The sequence below is a fragment of the Myiozetetes cayanensis genome, unplaced genomic scaffold (genome assembly GCF_022539395.1).
Source record: "Myiozetetes cayanensis isolate MyiCay16 unplaced genomic scaffold, myiCay2020 scf9, whole genome shotgun sequence".
In the NCBI taxonomy this organism is placed as follows: Eukaryota; Metazoa; Chordata; class Aves; order Passeriformes; family Tyrannidae; genus Myiozetetes; species Myiozetetes cayanensis.
The window spans coordinates 7,396,455-7,415,381 of record NW_026088185.1 but is presented as its reverse complement, the minus strand read 5'-3'; the positions used below and the strand labels follow the sequence as shown (position 1 = coordinate 7,415,381).

Below are 18,927 nucleotides of genomic sequence, written 5' to 3'. Positions count from 1 at the left end.
TTTTAATAATTTAGACTATTTAAATTATTCAACAGATTAGGGCATAAATTCCTGAAAGAAAATGGGGACATGCATGACCCAAGCACGTCATTACACACACTAGTTAGTCATGCGCTTTCTAGACTGGACAAGAAGTGTGGAACAGACAAGATACCAGCACAATAAGAAAATAATAAGGCTTTAGTTAGTTTTCTGCCTGATTTAAAGCCTCTTGCCAACCCTACAACTACTAGAGAGACTTGCAACACTCACTCTCAATTCAACTCTGCAATGAAGGCAAACTACTAGGTGTATTCAGTCATCCCAGTAAGAACTCTAATGAAACAAGTCTATTCTTCTTTCACTGCAATAACTGCTCCAGAACTCCCTTCAGAAAATTACAGAAATACTTTTTAAATTAAAAAAAGGAAAACCCAAACAGTAAAAGCCTACAAACAATAGTATACTAAAACACCACAGATAAATTATGAAGCTCATAATTAGTTACTCTGTTCACAGCTAACTACTGTACATCAATGACATGTATGTATCAAGACCAAGAGATATAACAGAAATGAAAAACCAACATATTCCATCCCCCCTCCCACCCACCCTCTTCTGAATCCACTGCCTTTTTATTCATCTACCCACCTACTGGTCTTCTGACACAAATCACAATGAAAACCAAAATGTAAGAGCCAAAATAATTCCATGGTAAATTACCAGTGGCTCTCTCTTTGTATCTACCACTCTTCTACTCTTCATCATCTTTAAGACTTTTAGAGAATAAACTCTTTTGATATGTGGTATTTTTATGTACAGTGAACATACAGAAAATTTTACAACCATAAAACAAATAACTTCAGCTTACAACCCAGTCTATAGAAAAGCTAAATTAATAATTACAGCCATTCTCAGTATAGGCAGACCCCACTATCACTACTAAAACAATGTGGGGTTTGGATCACCTTCCTTGCTACATGTGATTATTATGCTGTATTTTTCCCCTAATAATAATCAGGATCAGCAGTTATTTCCCTGGCACTAGTACCATTAGCCACATATTTTCCAAGTGACTGAATCCATATCTTCTAAACCAGACCAATACACAGTGACACTATGTCCTACTGCACCAGGACTTTTTTATTAAAAAAGTGAGAAAGTTTTGCTTGACTCTTTTTTAAAACTTTCTAAGATAACAGATCAAAGAGAAAAATAATTAGATTACTGTACAAAATGTTTAAGAAATCTTAGGAAGGTTTTCAATGACTGGTTTAACTAAATCTGCTTATTCCACCTATTTTTCCAGAATCTTTTTAAGAATGGAGTGCTCACTATCTGAACTTCAGTCTCAAAAACGTGTTTGAACAAATCTGTTCTCAATTGAGAGAAAAAAAATACAATAAAAATCAGCTTAAAATAAATTTATTAAACAATACAAAAATAAGCATGCTGGAAATCAAGATACATAAATAACATACAATGCAAATGAAAAATGGAAAATGAGACAGGTAACAACTGAGTCAAAAGGTACAACACAAATGCTAAAATAAAAACTTTAAAAAGCATTTACATTTCTAATGAAATGTTAATGATGCTGACAAAGAAAAACAAACAAACAGCTAAAATGCTTGAATATCAAGAATTGCTATTACTGTAGCACAGGTGAACACTAAAACCGTTGAAGACTTCACACACAGAATGACCAGCCTCTATCACCCATCCTTTGGGGCCCGCTCACCAGACCCAGTGCAGGTGGGGGAAGTCATCAGGGCAGACCTAACACTGGCCTCCGGGCACCCTGCCATGAAAAAGAGCCATCTGCCCACAAGTGTGGGCAAGTTACAAAATAATTGGTTCCAAGGAATCTCCTCCTGACCCTTTCCTAGCTAGAGGCTGCCTTCAATTCCGAGACAAGCTTTGAAAGCATATATTACAAAACTGTAATATATATATAAATATATAAAGATTGTTTAAGCTGTACCCTAAATATTCTTACTATGCGTTTTAAAGATCTAGCAGTTTCTTTATTTTTCTATTTCCCATGCAGGAACTTGACTCTACCACAAGTTTTGTGTCTGACAAACATAAACAGGGTAAAACTTTTTACTTTCAAGTTGAAATCCAGATGGAAAAGCCTTCCATCATCAACCACATTTTTAGAAGTGGCTTCAAACAGTACTAAAAATCAAGATGGGTAGAGTCAGATCAAGTAAATCCTGCATTTTCCATTTTTAATTAAATCAGTAATTTAACCAGCAACATGTCATCACTGTAAATACTTTTCATTAGCAGCACAGACACATTACATTCCCTCTTGCAACTGAGGGTATTTCAGGTAAGGACATGTAGTTCTGCAGGGTCTGAATATTATGCCTCTGTAGCTACTAGCTTACTGTAAAATCCTCAAACGGGTGAGACATTTTTATAATACAAGACTTTGCCTCTACTCACTTTATTTTCAGGATGAGCACTGACAAACTTAACCTTACCATCAGTGATAAGATTATAAAATTGTTGTTCAGTAATTTATGACTGACACTTTTTATTGACTTCTGCACCACAGATCTACCTCTTCATCCCATTAGGGTTTCAAATTAATTGAAAATTGCTTTAATATTTTTCATTCTAGGCTTCAAAGACAGGAAGCCCATCCTTTTACAATACTTTGCTAAATGAAGATTATTCGGAGTTTCGTAAGAGTTTTTTTCCAAAAGTTTATGCAAAATAACAATACCTAAACAGAGTAATTAAGAGAACTTTGCTTTTTCAGAGAACACCAATTTTGCTTTATGCATCTTCCTAAACTCATAAATATCTAGATGGGTCAAAAGAGGAACAGGAAAAATTGAACTCTCCTTTTAGCAAAACTCACATATGAACACATCTTGGAGTTTTAGATAAACTAAAAACAGAGAGGGACTGGGGAAGGTGAGAAGAGGTGAAGGTATTATTAAGGAATTGCTTAACATTGCCTCTTAAAATTCCCCGCAGTTTTATAAACTCAGACTCTGCATGATGTGTAATGAGAAAGGGATGTATCACATTATTTGCAAACTTATAAAAGGGATACAAAGAATAATTTTCTAAGATTTTTAGCATAATTGATCTAATCTAATACCTGCAAGTGCCAAGAATTTTGCAAATCTTTGACCTGTTCAGCATTGCCCACTGAGCCTATCTGAAGCTTAAATACATCGTTTTGAGCTACACTCTACTCAAGACACTCAAATTATCAAATTATGCAGCTTAACAGACGCTGTTATCTGTAGAAAAATGCAAGTCCTGTTCTTCAGCAAACTGACAGAGCTGCAAATTCAAAATAATTAAAAAAAAATTGCTTGATAACTTTTTAAGAATTTGCTCATGTGTAAGTAAATTGAAACCTCTGATCTTCACATATGAACATGCGCACATACTAATGGTTGAAAAATAAGTTAATTGTAAACAGTTTTAATAATAAGATCTACCTATCTGCTTTACTCTGAACATATTTCCTGCTCACTGCTCAGTTGGTTAGCACTCAACCCCAGATTGCTTACATTCCTCTCCAGGGTGGAGCACAGCACTATTAGTAAGGCAGACTTCTGAGTCATAACTACCAGCTGGCAGCACAAGCAGCTAGAGAACAGTTGGGTCAGAGATCTTTCTGCTGTGTTAGTTAACTTGCAAACAAGACAGGTTTTTTTCCTCCTCCTCCCTGTTACTCCCACTCCTCCCCAGCCATTTTTGCTCTTTTTATTTAAATATTAGCATTAATAATTATTAATGTTCTGATTGAAAGAGAAAAATAATCTTCACTAGCATGGCATATGCAAAGGGTCCATTTCTGTTCAAAGCAATATGAAAGCTCACATTAAAAAAGAAAGGATATGATAATAACATGACTCAGAACCTATCTTTGCTTAATAGACAATTATTTAGAGATTCAGGAATTTGCTGTATTTTGATGACACTATTTTATATTGTAATTCGTGTTCTCTTATTTTTACATGCCGACCCTTCTCAGAGGACACAAGTTCTTGCTTATCTCTAAAGTTCATTTACTTAAAATTCTGAGATATAAACAAAAATAAACAGATATACACAGAAATAGTATATCTTTGAAAACAGTAAGATTTACCTTTTTTTTTTTTTTAACTAAATGTGTTCTAAGTAACTACAAAAGTCAGTTAACAGCTTTGGGTTTCTTATTTGCATGTGCCTTTTCCCCACTCCCCCTTGAACTTTGACAATCTTTTTGGTATAGCATACAGAATTTACACAAAATATATATATATAAACGAAACACCAGGCAAACAATATTCAAGCCAAAGTTAAATCTAGAGATGCTTGAGGGTTTGTAAAATGAAGAATTTAATGAAACTAGAACCCATTCGTTTAGTTCTGCTCTCCCCGACCTTCCATTCTATACACTACGGTTCTGGAGATGTCCTCGTTTGATTCAGGTGACACTTTTTTCCATACTGTTTCTTTTAAAGCAAGTTCTTGCTGGAGATTCTCATAGTCCATTGGTCCAAAGGAATGCTAGTTGTTCAAGCAACATACATTATTTATTAGTGTATTTGAAGGAAAAAAAAAAATCCATTTCTTGCAGTCAATGCTAATAGACTCAAGTTTTTCAGCTCTTCACATAAACTGCTATTTTCTCTTTTCCAGTTATAAAAAAATTCAAATGTAAAACTTGGTATTTTTTAGATGTATACATGCATATAGAAGTACTTTAAAAATCATTCTACTGTATCTTCTCCTACTGAAATCTTCATGCCTTAGTCAAAACATTAATGGTAACGAAAACCAAAGTTTTCCTTATCTCAAGCACCTTCACACTTTTTTCTCTTGTACATGTAGCTGGAGTGGGTTCAGTCAATTCCCAGACACTGTTTTCGCTGCTTCCTAAGTAACAGGCTCTTGTGAGTATTCACACCTGAATTTGCTGCCTGTGCAACTCTCAGCAAGTCATGTGGTCTCAGAGATATCCCCATGAAAATACAGCTAAACAGAGATCTCATGTGCTGCAGCACAGAACAGAAAGATTAAGCCCACCAGCTGGTCAAGTCTTTATTAAAGGCAACCAGTAGAGTAGAACTCTTAGATCAGATATCATCTGCTAAATCTAGCAGGGGAGATGGACTGCATGAAATGGAGTTACAAACCTAATACCAAATTCTACTACTGGGTGGATGGTGTGGTCCACCCAGGTAAGTGCCCACTAATAATGTAAACTAACTGGATTATCTGAAAGCTTTGATGCAATACATGTCATTGAGCAGTTTTGTATTTAGAGAAGAACCTCCCACTTTTCTTCTGATGTCTACCAGCAATACTCACTAAACACAGACATCCACTTACCCGCTGATCACCACCTTCTCTGCGAGGATCAAGCTTTTTTGCAAAGTGTCTCAGATTATCGTAGTTATGGAAATTGCACAGAGAAACCAGATCCTGTAAATATTTAGAGAACATACATTATTATCTGCATATGACAAATGACTATGAGATAATAATACTACCACTTACGTTTTACATCATATCCTAGCAAGTTAAACCAGCAATAAGTTTATTTAATAAATCAGTATCAATGACTGTAAGGCCCTTTGAACATAACACAATTACATGGTAAAGTCCAAATAACACCTTAAAACTCCTTCTTCAACAAGTAACAATTTGCAAAATATCTATTTCAATAGCTTCCTACTCCAGCTCTATGGAACACTTCATGAACAGAAAGAATAGCCTGGGCTAGTCCAGTACATCAAACTTCATTCAAAATGATGAAACAAGAAAATGTGTGACCTAACTGATTCTAATTCAGTTTGAATTACAGCATGAAAGGTTATAATTACAGAACTTGTCTATGTTGTTCTGTTTTTAAAAGTGAATGTTACATTCATGTTACCTGTACACCATGATCACGTATCAGTTTTTAGGTCTCATTACCACACACATAAATGCAGTAAATCCTCTTATTCTATGGTTTTATAGTTAAGTTCATTTGTATGAATGTTAGATAAACAGAAGTATGGAAAGTTTTAACTGCTACTCAACCTCCCATTTATCATTATGTCATTGGTATTACAAGGTAGTTTTAGGGAGAAAAGAAACAGAAAAGAAAACACTTTTCACATTCTCCTCTCCCACGAAACATCTTTATTAATCATGACATAGTACTCTACAAAATCTCTCCTGCTTCTAATGCTACTATCAACAGACTACCCACAGCCCTTTCACTGGCAAGAGATGAAGCTAGGAAGAGCTTGCCCAACAGCTGGGTCTGATCCATAGACATTTTTTATGTTAGATTGTTTACAAAAATTAGTTTAAAAATACATCAGAATGGCAATATTTCATTACAGTCTTTTTCTTTTATTGCAGTAAAATAAGAGTTGCATTTCCAGTTTTGAAAATTGTTCACTTTATGACAGGAGAGGGGGAAAAGTCTGTAAATAGAGCTTACAGCTTCTAATGCAGTATACAAGAGACCAGCACTTTCATTATTTAATGAACTGTTTCTTTTCAAAGCTTTTCCGCAATAGATTTCAATAGTGTTTTTGGCATCGTATTTTCTTAATGGTCACTGAATTCAAGTGCTATTTATTGCTAAAACACAAATGTGTATTCTTGGACTTCCAGCCTTGAACCAGATGAAACTTGCTACATAGGGAAGAATCACAAATCACTATTTAACTCACTTAGATCTCAGCTATGCTAACTGAAGCTCAGTAAACATCAGCTGCAAAAGGAAAAAAAACCAAACCAAAACAAACAAAAACCCCAAAGGCAATGCATCTTACGTGACAAAAGTGAATTCCTTTAACACTGTTGCCCATCTTGTCCAAAGGAGGTGACCAGCACATCAAGCCCATGACATTAGGAACAACCAGAAGAATCCCACCAGCAACTCCAGATTTTGCAGGAAGACCAACCTACAGAATAGAGAATTACTGGCCTCTGCAAACATTCTTCACCATTATAACAATGCATCAGCACTTTACTGAAGATTATTATGCAGTATTTATAAAACATGGATCTGGAAAGCACTTAAAGCTAGGAAAGCATTATTACTTATCTCTGTCTTCAGACAATAACCTGAAGCACAGTTTGGAGCAATCCAAGCTACACAATCATAAAACTATTTGCTGTCAGGAATACAGTGAGTCAGTAATACAGTACAAAAAGATAATTTAAATCTATTATAAAAAAGCAATTATGACTAAGCAGTAGTGCACAAGTGTATCTCTCACCTTGCAACGATGTAGTAGCACAAAGCCATATAACATTTTTAAAATCCTGACTGGAAAAGGTAAAAAATAAAAACCACAAGAAAACTGAAGAGTCTGTCTGTGAAATCACACAATAACCTACTTATTTACAATCTAGACAAAGGCATTACTTTTTTTCCAATAGGAATTAACATCCTCATAGCTCTCTAAGCAGTAACTTTTAGGTCACACCAACCATCATAATCGGTTTTACGTGTATGAAGTAAGGAAAAACCAAAAATGCTCAAAACAAAATGCTGAGAGCACTAGTTAAGATACGGGCCATCTTGAAATGCTTACATGGTAAGGAACATACTGCTGGAAAATAGGAATATGGTACATGTGCTGTATGTGATAGCCACTTTTATAACACATAAGGACAATTTACAAGCCTGAGTTAGTGAAGAAAAAGCCAACTGTCTGCAAGGGCTTTCTGCTACCTTTTACTCCCATGTAGCAGGAGTTCTTCAGTTATGTTTTCAATTATACCTACATCATGACCTGTTTCTCTCATCAGCAGTCTCTGCTAGTGAAGAGTATTTACGTTTCAATATGAAAAGGATTCCCAAATGTGAAGTGGCAGAGTGCCACAGGGTATGTGATATCAGTAGTGCCGTGAAACCTAGGTGAGATTTTCCCTTATGGTGTGTGCTCAGTTTCTAAACAATTCCTGGAACATGGAAAACAGCAGCAGAGATTTATCTTCCTGGTCAGCTCTAATTAATACCTGAAAACTACTTACATGGAAGGCAAACTGCCCTGAAAAGTCATACATGCCACAGGAATGCATTAAGCTCAAGGTATTCCGGACTGCTTCAGGACTCAGTACTCTTTCACCAGTGATTGGGCAAAAGCCACCGTTAGCCAGAGTTGCTGCCATCACACTTGCTGATTCACATGTTACTTCTATTGAGCAAAGCTTATGAAAAAGAAATAGAGATTATAAGCACTGATACTTCTACCACAGTAAAGCCAACTATTGCAGGATCAACATGTCTCTACAGAAATAACGTCTCAAAATCACCTGCAGCATAACATTTGTTGATGACACTAACAGCATCAATTAATACAGTCTGAGGCTTTCTACTATAAAGATCCCAGCGACAGTGTTTGTAAGCCCTCTTAAAAGTTTGGGACAGTATTTTTTATGGGTTAGTGTCTCTGCTTGATTCCTCCCCCACCCCCTTGTGTTCCTTTGAGAGGATGAGGTCTGTAAAACAATCTCAGTAGTTTGCATCTGCTTAAATGGCAAAGCCACAGAATGACTGGTTTTTTTCCATTTGAGCTCATTTTGTGTGGTTTTTTTTTTTTTAAAGCCTTAGAAGATCCCACACATTATCAGAAGAACATTTTAAAGCTGCAAATTCTAGCACATGCAAGTCTTAATGCCAGCACTTCCTGCTGATGCAGCCTTTTTTCACCTTTCTCATATATGCTATTTTATATAGTAATGATACAATCACACAATAGTTTTTCCCAGGATCCCTGCTTCAGTACAGACTATACATACTTTGGTGACACATCAGGAAATGTGATATGATGCCATCACCTGATGCTGCCTCATTTCTGCAGAAACCAAAAGATAAGTTGGTTTCAACCTGAAGCTGAAATGCTGCTCTAAAGAAGTAAACAAACTAACGCTAGTATTCTTGCTTTTGCCAAACAGTCATTACATGATACTTCATGAAGTTACCTAAGCCACGTTTGCATGAGTAGTTACTACCTGGAATTCTTATTTTCCGGGTGCCAAACTCAATACATCCTAGTCCAATCAACTGGAGTTGCAAATCAAGAGATTGTCAGAGACGCATCTAAAATGGCAACTGTGTTTTAAACATATGAAGTATTACATAATATCACCTACTTTGAAAAAAAAAAATTCTTTCTAGGTTCTCAGTTTAAGCACCTGCATTTTGTACCTCGTTTCTCTAAACTGAGAATAATCCATCCTCACTTTACAAAGATAATAAACAAATAAGTTTATTCCTGTTTAGAAAGTTCCCAGTTACACAAGGGATGAAGGAGCATTACAGAATACCCACAGAAAGAAATAACTAGACTTTTAAGTAGAATCTGAGTGTTGGAAAGTTAGTCTTGTACCATAACAATAAAACAGAAATGCCACTCGCGTATGAGCTACCCTTTTTGTGACTTTTTGAGGGAAACAGAAAGAATGACACACAGTCATTAAATCAGAGATCAGAATGCACCAAAAATGAGGCCAAATTAAATACATCAGAAAAGTTAGCTTAACATTTCTTAACTTATGAATAGCATTGTCTCAGAAGTGTATCAGGTCTTGAGGCAGTGGGATATGAAGCATTTAAAAAGCATGTTTAAACAGTAAATTGAAATAAATATCAGTTCAAATATCAAATTCAAATACTGGTTTTGTTCTGTCAGAAGGGAAGTTCAGAGTAAACTATTAGCTTGTACCTAGTTTCTAATTCAACAGGAAGTCAACTACAGTTAATCACATACATCTTACTTCATAAACAGTCACTCATCTGATCTAAAGATAAGAGCAGGTGCGTCCCAATAGAAAAAACTCAGATAGAATTTGCATTTTGTAAATAATGGCTTATACTTTGCATAAGTAAGAGCAAGTCTCGGAGCCTAAAACAGATTCATTTTGACAACTGAACTCTATTTTTTAAACTCTCCCAAATGAGCTGAATCAGTTACACAACTTAAACTGCCTCTTGAGAACCCTACAGCAGAGCTGACTGACTTGGGAATGTTTTAGCATTAGGAAACCCTTACTGAGGAAAAACCTCGCACTTGCCAAGTTCTCATTTTGCCAAGTTGAAAATAACTTGCTGAAAGTGAAAATGAAAAAAAAAATGGGGGAGGGGAGAATACATATGACATGATTCTTTTACTCATAACCATTGAATAAACAAAAAGGAGGAGGTATTCGTATTACTTCACTTGTACCACTACCCCTGAGCTTACAAAAGAACATGCATTCTTCAGTTACACGGAGTTTAAAGTACTTTGCATACTGTAAGCAGCAGCAACCCAAAGAAGCAGAAATGTTTTGTCAAACTCACTGAAGTAATACAAGACATTTTAAGCTTCTACCTACTAGCCTTCTAAACATTATTGCTACTTTCCATTAGCAATAAAGACACCTAAGTACATCCCCTAAACAAAAGCAAATCTGGATACATCAAACATACATCATTCATTTCCAGAGTCTAACAGAAGCTGACAAGTTTAAGTCATTAAAACCTTCGTATCTAGGCACAAATCAGCTTCTACTGCTTATATCAGCAATTCTAAGTCTACAGTCAATCTCAATTTTAAAGTCAGTTACCTGAAAATAGAAGTCTAGTATAGCAACCATATCTGTGCCTTCAGGAAAGCACTGAGGAAGAAAAATAAAGAGAGTCTTCAGGTTATTTTTTTTTTTTAATATTGCTTTTAGAAAGACATATATTAAGTTGTATTTTTATTAGCATACTAAGCATTAAGCATATTTAAAAATAAATATTTAAATGCAACAAGTAGAAATATTTAATCAAATCATATTTAAAAATAAGTGCCGTGAAATCAGTAAGCTAGGTATTAAAATATTTTTCAGTACAGCTTTTAACATCTTTAAATCAGTAAACTGAAAAATGTAACCAGGAATTTTATAAAGTCATCTAGACAGCACAGATTATGCATTTTACAAGAATTAAAACAAATTACATAGTTACGATATAAAACAATTTAGAGGCGTTCTATCAGAATGACAAAAGACTCTCTCTAAATGACAGCATTTTGAATAACAGTGAGAAAACATATACAGCATTAATTTGTGCCATACTGTACATCAAATAAATTAAAAATCTTCACAGACTATGAAGAAACCCCACCCCAGAATCTTCAAAACACACTTAAAAGAGATATCAACCTTTTTTTCTTTCAGGTAATAGCCAATTGCAAAGTTTCTATCTCCACTCTCTCTTTCAGACTGGAACCTAAAAGAGGGAAAACAAACAAACAAACAAAAAACCCCAAATAAACAGAAGGCAACATGTCAGACTTGAGTAATGCATTATGTAATTTAGGTCTGAACACAAATATTCTACTAATGGGACAGAAGTTGCCATAGGCACCCATCCCAGTTCACCCAGATGGAGTGAATTAGCCTTGACACCCAAATACACACAGCAGTGGTGACCTACACATACATAAAGGAGATAAGGCTTGGAGATAAGGCAAAGAAGGGTAAGATCCTACTCTTGGAAGCCTTTCTAGATAGCCCATAGTGGAATGAAACATCCCACACTGAGATAAAGTGAAAGGGTCATTCCCTGAGAACTCTGACCAAACCAGAGGAATCTGAGGATCAAGGGGCAGCTCAGACAATGACCAGACTGAGGGCAGCACTCTTCATCACGATGGTTAAGGTAAGGATATAACCTAAAGGAGGAATACATACAATACAAGGATAAGTAATTCTCTCCTGCCTGGTTCCTTCCATGGCACACACCTTTTACAGGAACAAAGCTCAGGAAAAACACTAGTTATCTCATTCTGTTATCTCATTCTGTCTCTCTGCATCTGCATTCCAGCTGACCACCTGGAAGCAACTCTGCTATGTGGAATCTTCATGATTTTCCCCCCATGCTGCCTCAACAAGCTCTCAAGACTTCTGGAATTGCTATACACTGATTTTATAATGAACTGTTTGTTTGAGAAAAGCATTTAAATATGCAAAATAAAAAACCAGAACGAGTGCCAATTGTATGAACTATGCTTTCTAAAACATTTGATATACAGCTACCAACATGCAGAGTTTAATTTGTAATATGAATGCCAGGAACAGAAGAGTTGCACTTACAGCTCTCACTGCCATAGCACCAACAGAGCACTAAGACAGAATAATGACATTTCAAAGAGGTAACCAAAACTTTTAGGTGAAATTTAGCCACACTGACGTCAGAGACATGCACAACTTTAGTTGTAAATTTTAAGCCAAGGAGACCCTCTAATATTAGGGGTTCAGTGGTCAATTAGCTGGTTCAATGTAAATAACTGAACTTCGCCATAAGCTCAATATACCAATTATCAGTTAAAGCACTTTCCACCCAGCTTCATTAAGCAAATAAAAAAATACTTACGTAGCATTACTGAATCCAACATACTCATTACCGGCCATTTTATTCATGAACTGCATCACCTGTTATAGACAAAGAGGGGGAAAAGCAAGCTAACATTTTCACACAGTAAAAAGTTATGAACTTTCAACCCAGCCTTACCCCAAAATCTTGTAACACGATTTTACAGATGCAATCCAAATCACTAAATGTTTAAGTAACCAAGTACAGCTACAAAGACAAAACATATATTACTAATATTTCACTTCAAATTCCCTTGCCATCTTTAAACTTGTATCACTGAATTTAATTAAAAAAGGAATGTTGTAACATTAACTTACGTAGTCAAATTTTTCTGCATTATTTGCTCCTTGCTGCAAGAAAAGAAAAAATAATTTACAAAAATTGTTAACGTAAGAGAGAAGTTACTTAACAGTATTAGGATTTTAATGCATGTAACTAAGGTATGAGGCTAATTAAGAATAACAATCATTTCATATATTAATGAAAAAATTAAAGTGTTAGGTAAGTAAATCTTTAATTATCATTTAAATAATCCTAAAAGAGTCTTATCAAACACCTGTATGCTGGAAATTAATTTAAACTGAGAAAGGTATGCTTTAAGTGCTCTCTATTGAACTTTATGTGCTTAGCATAAGTAAATGCAGAAGCTAAAGCAAAAAATACAAAAGTAACTACAATCAAGCTAATTACAGTGAAAACACTATACTGAAACATTTTACAGACTAGTAATCCAAAAGTATTCTCAATCTACCAACAGAGCTGAGCATAAGGAGGTTAGGCTACAGAAGTTAAAATATTTCCATGGCTAGTGCCCATACTTGGAATTTAGATTAAAAACTTAAGGTGTTATCCCTTACTAAGAAAATAATTGCATTTAATAAAAAATATCTGATTAATGTCCTACCTATTAAAAACTGCTTAACAGTTAGAAAAACAGAATCTCACAACATAGGGCACATCATTGTGCTAACAATGTACAGGAAAATCTAAATCAAACTTAATAGGGATAGTTTGGGTTTTTTTGGAGGATAAGGGGTGTTACTTTGGGGCTTTTTTCTGCCCTCCCATTTAAGAACATCCTCCAATTTAGCAGCTGCCAGTTAAAGACGTCAAAGATATTAATTCTTTAGAGGGTTCTGATGGGTGACCTTTCAGAAATTTCTATAGGAGACTGAAAGAGGAGTGGGAGGTAAAAAATAGTGCAAGGTGTATTGGGGGGACTTCTTAATTTTTTTTAAGTAGTCAAGTACAATTTTTTGAGGAAGTTTAAAAAATAGTGGCATCACATACACAAGTGGAGGAGATGTTTTAATACATAATTTTAATATTAAAGATACTCTATTTAGAATAACAAAACTCTAACAAATCTCCAACAATTCAAGACACTACTTGCACTGCATTTCGTGTGGGGATGGGGAGGGATGCGGAAAAATGGGAGCTTCATATCAACCAGTTATTTTACTTAATGAAATGCATAAAGCCGGTCTTATTTCCCACTCTGGATGTGGAATTAAGATGTTGCAGATAATCTTTGAAGCCCATGCATCAGCTCATCTACCAGAGGATGTTCAGCCATACACGTACGATCACTAGTGAAAGGAACACCACACTGTTTGTCAAAGTTATGCACCAGTGGCTACCTTATGCTAAAAGGCTAATAACCTTATTCTTAAAAGGCAATAATCTCTAGCTAATTTTGCAATAAGATAAAAAAAAAAATTATGACACATTTCATCAAAATGTTCCTGTATAATACACCAGAACACAAGCCTTAAAAATTTAACTCCAAATCTGTTCAATGAAAAATAATTAAAAGAAGAAATTACCAACTTCATTGAACTGTTGCAGTTGTCAAAATATTCCATAGATCCTAATGCTGTAAAATATGTAACAACATTTAAACCACAAAAACCTTTTCAACCTTTCAAATGCACAATGAACATCTTTTTCTGGGAAAGTGGGTCAGCATTAGTTATGGGATGCTGCATTGATAATTGTATGGTTAGACATGTATAATAAATTGAAACAAGTTCTTTTGTTAAAAAAAAAGGAGGAGGGAGAAAGGGATCATGCTTTCTGAAAAAATATAAATACATAATACTTCACTTTTTTTGTTTTGCCCAGTGGAAAAAAATTCCCCTCAACAAAAACCTGGCTTTACCAGCAGCACACAAAACTGGTGGGCAAAAATACTCAATGCAAACTTTTTCCACATAAACTCTTTATGAAAAAGGTTCCTTTTGAAGTTTACAACTAAAGCCACAGTTTGGGAAGAAATTCTTCCGTATGTTAACTCAGGCGATGCCTTCTTAGTCCTTGATGTTCCACGCACTTGTACAGGCATTTTATATCAAACACAAAAGCACTGTTACTGAAATTAGAGACTGCTAATACACCTAAACTATTTGCCAAAGCAATCACATGATCACAACCTCTGTAGATTTACTGTAACATGTAACTGAAATAGAAAACTCTGCTTCCATACACATGATGACTAAAAACCCAACATCTTAGTTTCCCTCTTTCAGCAGCCTCCTAAAAGGCTGAAGAGACATAGTGGCAACACACATTCCACAATTAAAATTCAAGTGCAAATATAAAATCCTAACATTCAGAATACTGAGCAGCTTTTCCAGAGCAATTTAAACAAACACGAGAGACAAGGAAACTTCTGTCCTTCCCACAAGTGCTTCTCATTTTTTTGCTTGACTCTGTAAACCTATGAGGTTGGGGGCACTGTGACAATATTCCTAAAAAGCATTTTAAAGTTCAGATGCAATTCACCTGTCCAGCACATCAATGAAAACATTCCATGCACTAACTCCACAAACACTCAGTACATTTACTGGAACATATGTTTCATATACACACTTACTTACATGCTCGTGTGTATATACATATGAAAAAACACTTCTAAATGAATACAAAACCAAATTTAGAATGTTAAGATTGAAGCGGTTTGATAGGCAGAAAATTCAAACTTGCAGAAGACAGCTCAGTACAATTTTGTAAACACTTAAAACACCAATGGACACCGTGGCTGTCAATCATAAATTTGAATTTTTTGACTGTGTCAGGTTTTAGTGATCTTCCCTTCTCTTTAAAAAAACACAAAACAAACAAGCTACTTGCATGGTATTATTTGTATTTCTACTAGAAAAATATAAACAGCTGCAAAGGCTGTATGCCTACATAGGAAAGAGACCCATGGATACTTATGAGAGCTTGCAACAACAAAATTAGACAATATTTATTAGAAAAGTAGTTAATAAGAGCCACTTTTCATTGATCAATATTCAGTGTTTACATGATTAGACCACATAAGCTCTCACCATGTGTCTCTTTTTAACGTAATTTTTCAATTTTGAAACTAAGCAAAGCTAATAAAAACATCTGGATCATGAGAAGTTTTTAATCTTCTAATAATACAAGATTATTTAAAAATTAGTTTCTGGAATCTTTAGAGCCAAATTTATAATCTAACACTATACTGTGATGAAAACATCCACAAACAGAAAATCATAACACTATGTCAGAGTGCAAGAAAACTTTTTTATATTTGTGCATTTTTCATTCAATTATTAACGTCTTTATTTCAGCTTTCTGTACTTACACGCTTCTTAAATTTCATTTGTTAATGTGGTTCTGTTGTGTGAGAACCAGTGCCTTGACTGTTCAGTGTACCATTTTCAGCTCTGGAATACTTGAGAGTACACTGTCACAGACAGTATTTGACCCACTAAGACCAATATTATTACTATTTCAAATACATATAAAAATTATTTTTGTGTCCTTCACTTTATGGGCACGTGTAACCACTGAATACATGTAATCCACAGAATGTCTACCATGCAGTCTACATTAAGTAACACCCAATACACTTGAGTTACAATGAAAAGCAAGTGCAGAATAATGTGGATGTATGTTCTATCCAAAATAAGTTACTACAAGAAAATTAATAACCTAGGAAGAGAGGATACATCACCAAAATAAAGACAAGTATCTGGCAGAGAAGATCACAGCGCCAACACATGTTTTAAAAGTGGTATGTACATACATTTACACATCAGTATCTATCAGGAAGGATAACTGGAGTGGCAGCACAGAGCAATTAAGCTACATCAGTACTATTTATTGTAACTATAATAAACCCAATAAACCATGCCTTTTCCCACCCCTTTAAGTATTAGACTAACTGAATCCTGACAGCAAACAGATGCTCGGCAGAGCTAGGCATGTTTTTTCCACCATTCCTTGACTCTTTTATTTTATGACTTATCAGCATATGTAGAAAGTTCTTAAAGTGTATTGCATACACCTCTGTTTATACCAAAAAAAAGCTCCCATTGAATTAAAGGTTTTTCTAGGGTCAGCAAAACCAGTATTTTCATTTTTTCATACACCAAGTTTTTGCAAGGACTATGAATATTGCTATCCTACCCCCAACACATCTAAATGCTTCCCACTATAATTCAAGACCAAAAAATATTTCCCTTCACAGAGCATTCAAATGTCTACACCGTCTGTACAGGGTCCTGCATGTGGCTGTCAGCACTTGAGGATTTACAGATGCTTTATGTGCCTGAATCTTTACCGTTAGATTAGGAAAACTTTTATCTATAGATGGAATGTTAAAGCACACAATAAAAATGACTTAAGATTAATCCCTTCTCCTCTGGAGATTCCTTCCACAGCCATCTGCCTTCTTCCACATATTTCACTCTGAACCTTTCATCTTTCTCTCACCCGCACCTCTATCGTGCCAGTCAGTAAAGGTAACGTGCAAGTGGCAATCGCTGACACAACCACTGGACACAACCACACCATGCCTGGAGTTGACAAGCTTTGAGAACTGAGTCTAAGGCTTAAGAAAAAATAGCAGATCAAAGCAGTAAAATCTATGCACAGTACAGGCAATAAAGGGTTTTCCCAGTCAAGGTGACGTGCAAAAAGCTGCACTGAATCTGTACTAAATTTGTACAGGAGCCGAATCATCTTCTTTCGAGCACCTATATTTCCTTGGAGACGTGGAAGAATTTACCATTTTATCAAATATCACTCTTCCACAAACTCCTGTAATTGTCAATATGATTTCTTTTGATAACAACTATTTGAAAATTGTTGTAACTATGTCATTTACATAACTAGTTGTAAAGGCAAATGGCTGCACAACTGTCAACAAGGGAAAAAGGTCCTTAGGGTTTTTTTAAATTTCATTTCACTAAAAGTGACCCAAAGGATGTCCTTTTGCTAATGCATTTTTATTGTAGATAGATGCTTTAAACTGATGGAACAGTCTGTGAAGTGTAATGCAAGTAGAATAAGAAGAGGGCCATCAGTTAAGGCACTAAAACATAAATACATCATAGCCCCAAACATTTAAGCTGGCAGAAATATGATACAATCATGCCTAAGTAACTCAAACAATTGTACAACTTAACATGCACATACCCTTAAATTATTTATTATTGTAAACAGCAAGGACTAAATATAACCTTACAATTCAGGTCCATGCTCTGTTCCAAGTGTGTATACCAAACTCTTTATGGTAGGCAGAACTGGGTATGTGATGCTAAGAGCCCTTTTTTCCCCTCAAATGTTAACATATTACATGTTAACATATTCTGACAGAGAGATTACTCCAAGCATCACCTCTTATCCATAAGTGATCATAATCTGTGTCAGACTCTTAGGACAGCTGTGTGCAAGATCATGTACACCCACGGTAAATTCAGTAAAACAATGTACAGTCAGTACAATGTGATTTTTGAAAGACTTCTAAGATCAGTTTCTCAGAAAGAGATAAAATAATGAATCTCAAAGGAGATAAAAGCATTCCTAACCATCAAATACAGCAACAAGATCTCCACAGCTATCAACACGCTAACATGTCACTCAACCATGTTTCATCTCTTAATTTTCTTAAGACTCTCAGAGCCATACACAGTCTTCAGGACATATAAGTAGCACCTTAAAGAGAATGAATGCAGAGGAATTGAGGGCAAAACAAGAGTTAATAAAGCCACCTTTTTCAGAAATCATTTGGTATTAGATCAAATATAAAGGTGAATTACTTAAATTACTGGTTAGTAAGAATACTGTTAACTTGTAGATTATAAAGAAGTTAAAAAATATAACTATTAAGTAATTTTGTATCTGTGACCCCCTATGTAATTTTCCTTCAGAATATGTTTGGCTTGGTTAGTTATTCAAATGATAAATGGTACCTTAGTGAAAGCAGTACATAAAATAATCTACATTTTAATCACACTGAAAACAAATAATGGAGTGTGATAAGTAAGATATCCACTAGACGTGCAGCTACCACATGCAAAAACGTTAGTGCAATGCAATACTCCTAATAAGAACATTACAGAAAAAAAAGATTTAAAAGAAATTACAGAAAAACCAATCCCCCATCCTTCTAACAAGTATCACAGTTGCATGCAGTACACAAACCTGAGTTATATATTCAGAACTACACCATTTATCAAGGACTACGTGCCTTCCACAAGAGGCACATGCTTGTGTTTTGCCTTATGATCAGTAGGGCATGTTGTAGTTGGACTAAC

At 35.2% G+C, this 18,927-nt stretch overlaps 1 protein-coding gene across 2 annotated transcripts in view; it reads right to left on the bottom strand.

The window, feature by feature from the left end:
* The window catches only part of GLS (glutaminase), a 63,112-nt gene that overhangs the window by 18,767 nt on the left and 25,418 nt on the right, over positions 1–18,927 (bottom strand). Inside the window, exons 8-15 of one of the 2 annotated variants that reach the window (XM_050340565.1) lie at positions 12,673–12,705; positions 12,356–12,414; positions 11,143–11,209; positions 10,561–10,611; positions 7,984–8,160; positions 6,774–6,905; positions 5,332–5,424; positions 1,389–4,506 (exon numbers count right to left, since the gene is read on the bottom strand). In XM_050340565.1, coding sequence (XP_050196522.1) covers positions 4,360–4,506; positions 5,332–5,424; positions 6,774–6,905; positions 7,984–8,160; positions 10,561–10,611; positions 11,143–11,209; positions 12,356–12,414; positions 12,673–12,705 — 759 coding nt within the window. In that variant the 3' untranslated portion in view covers positions 1,389–4,359. Of the gene's footprint in view, positions 1–1,388; positions 4,507–5,331; positions 5,425–6,773; positions 6,906–7,983; positions 8,161–10,560; positions 10,612–11,142; positions 11,210–12,355; positions 12,415–12,672; positions 12,706–18,927 lie in introns of those variants that run through there. The other variant, XM_050340564.1, reaches the window with a different exon arrangement.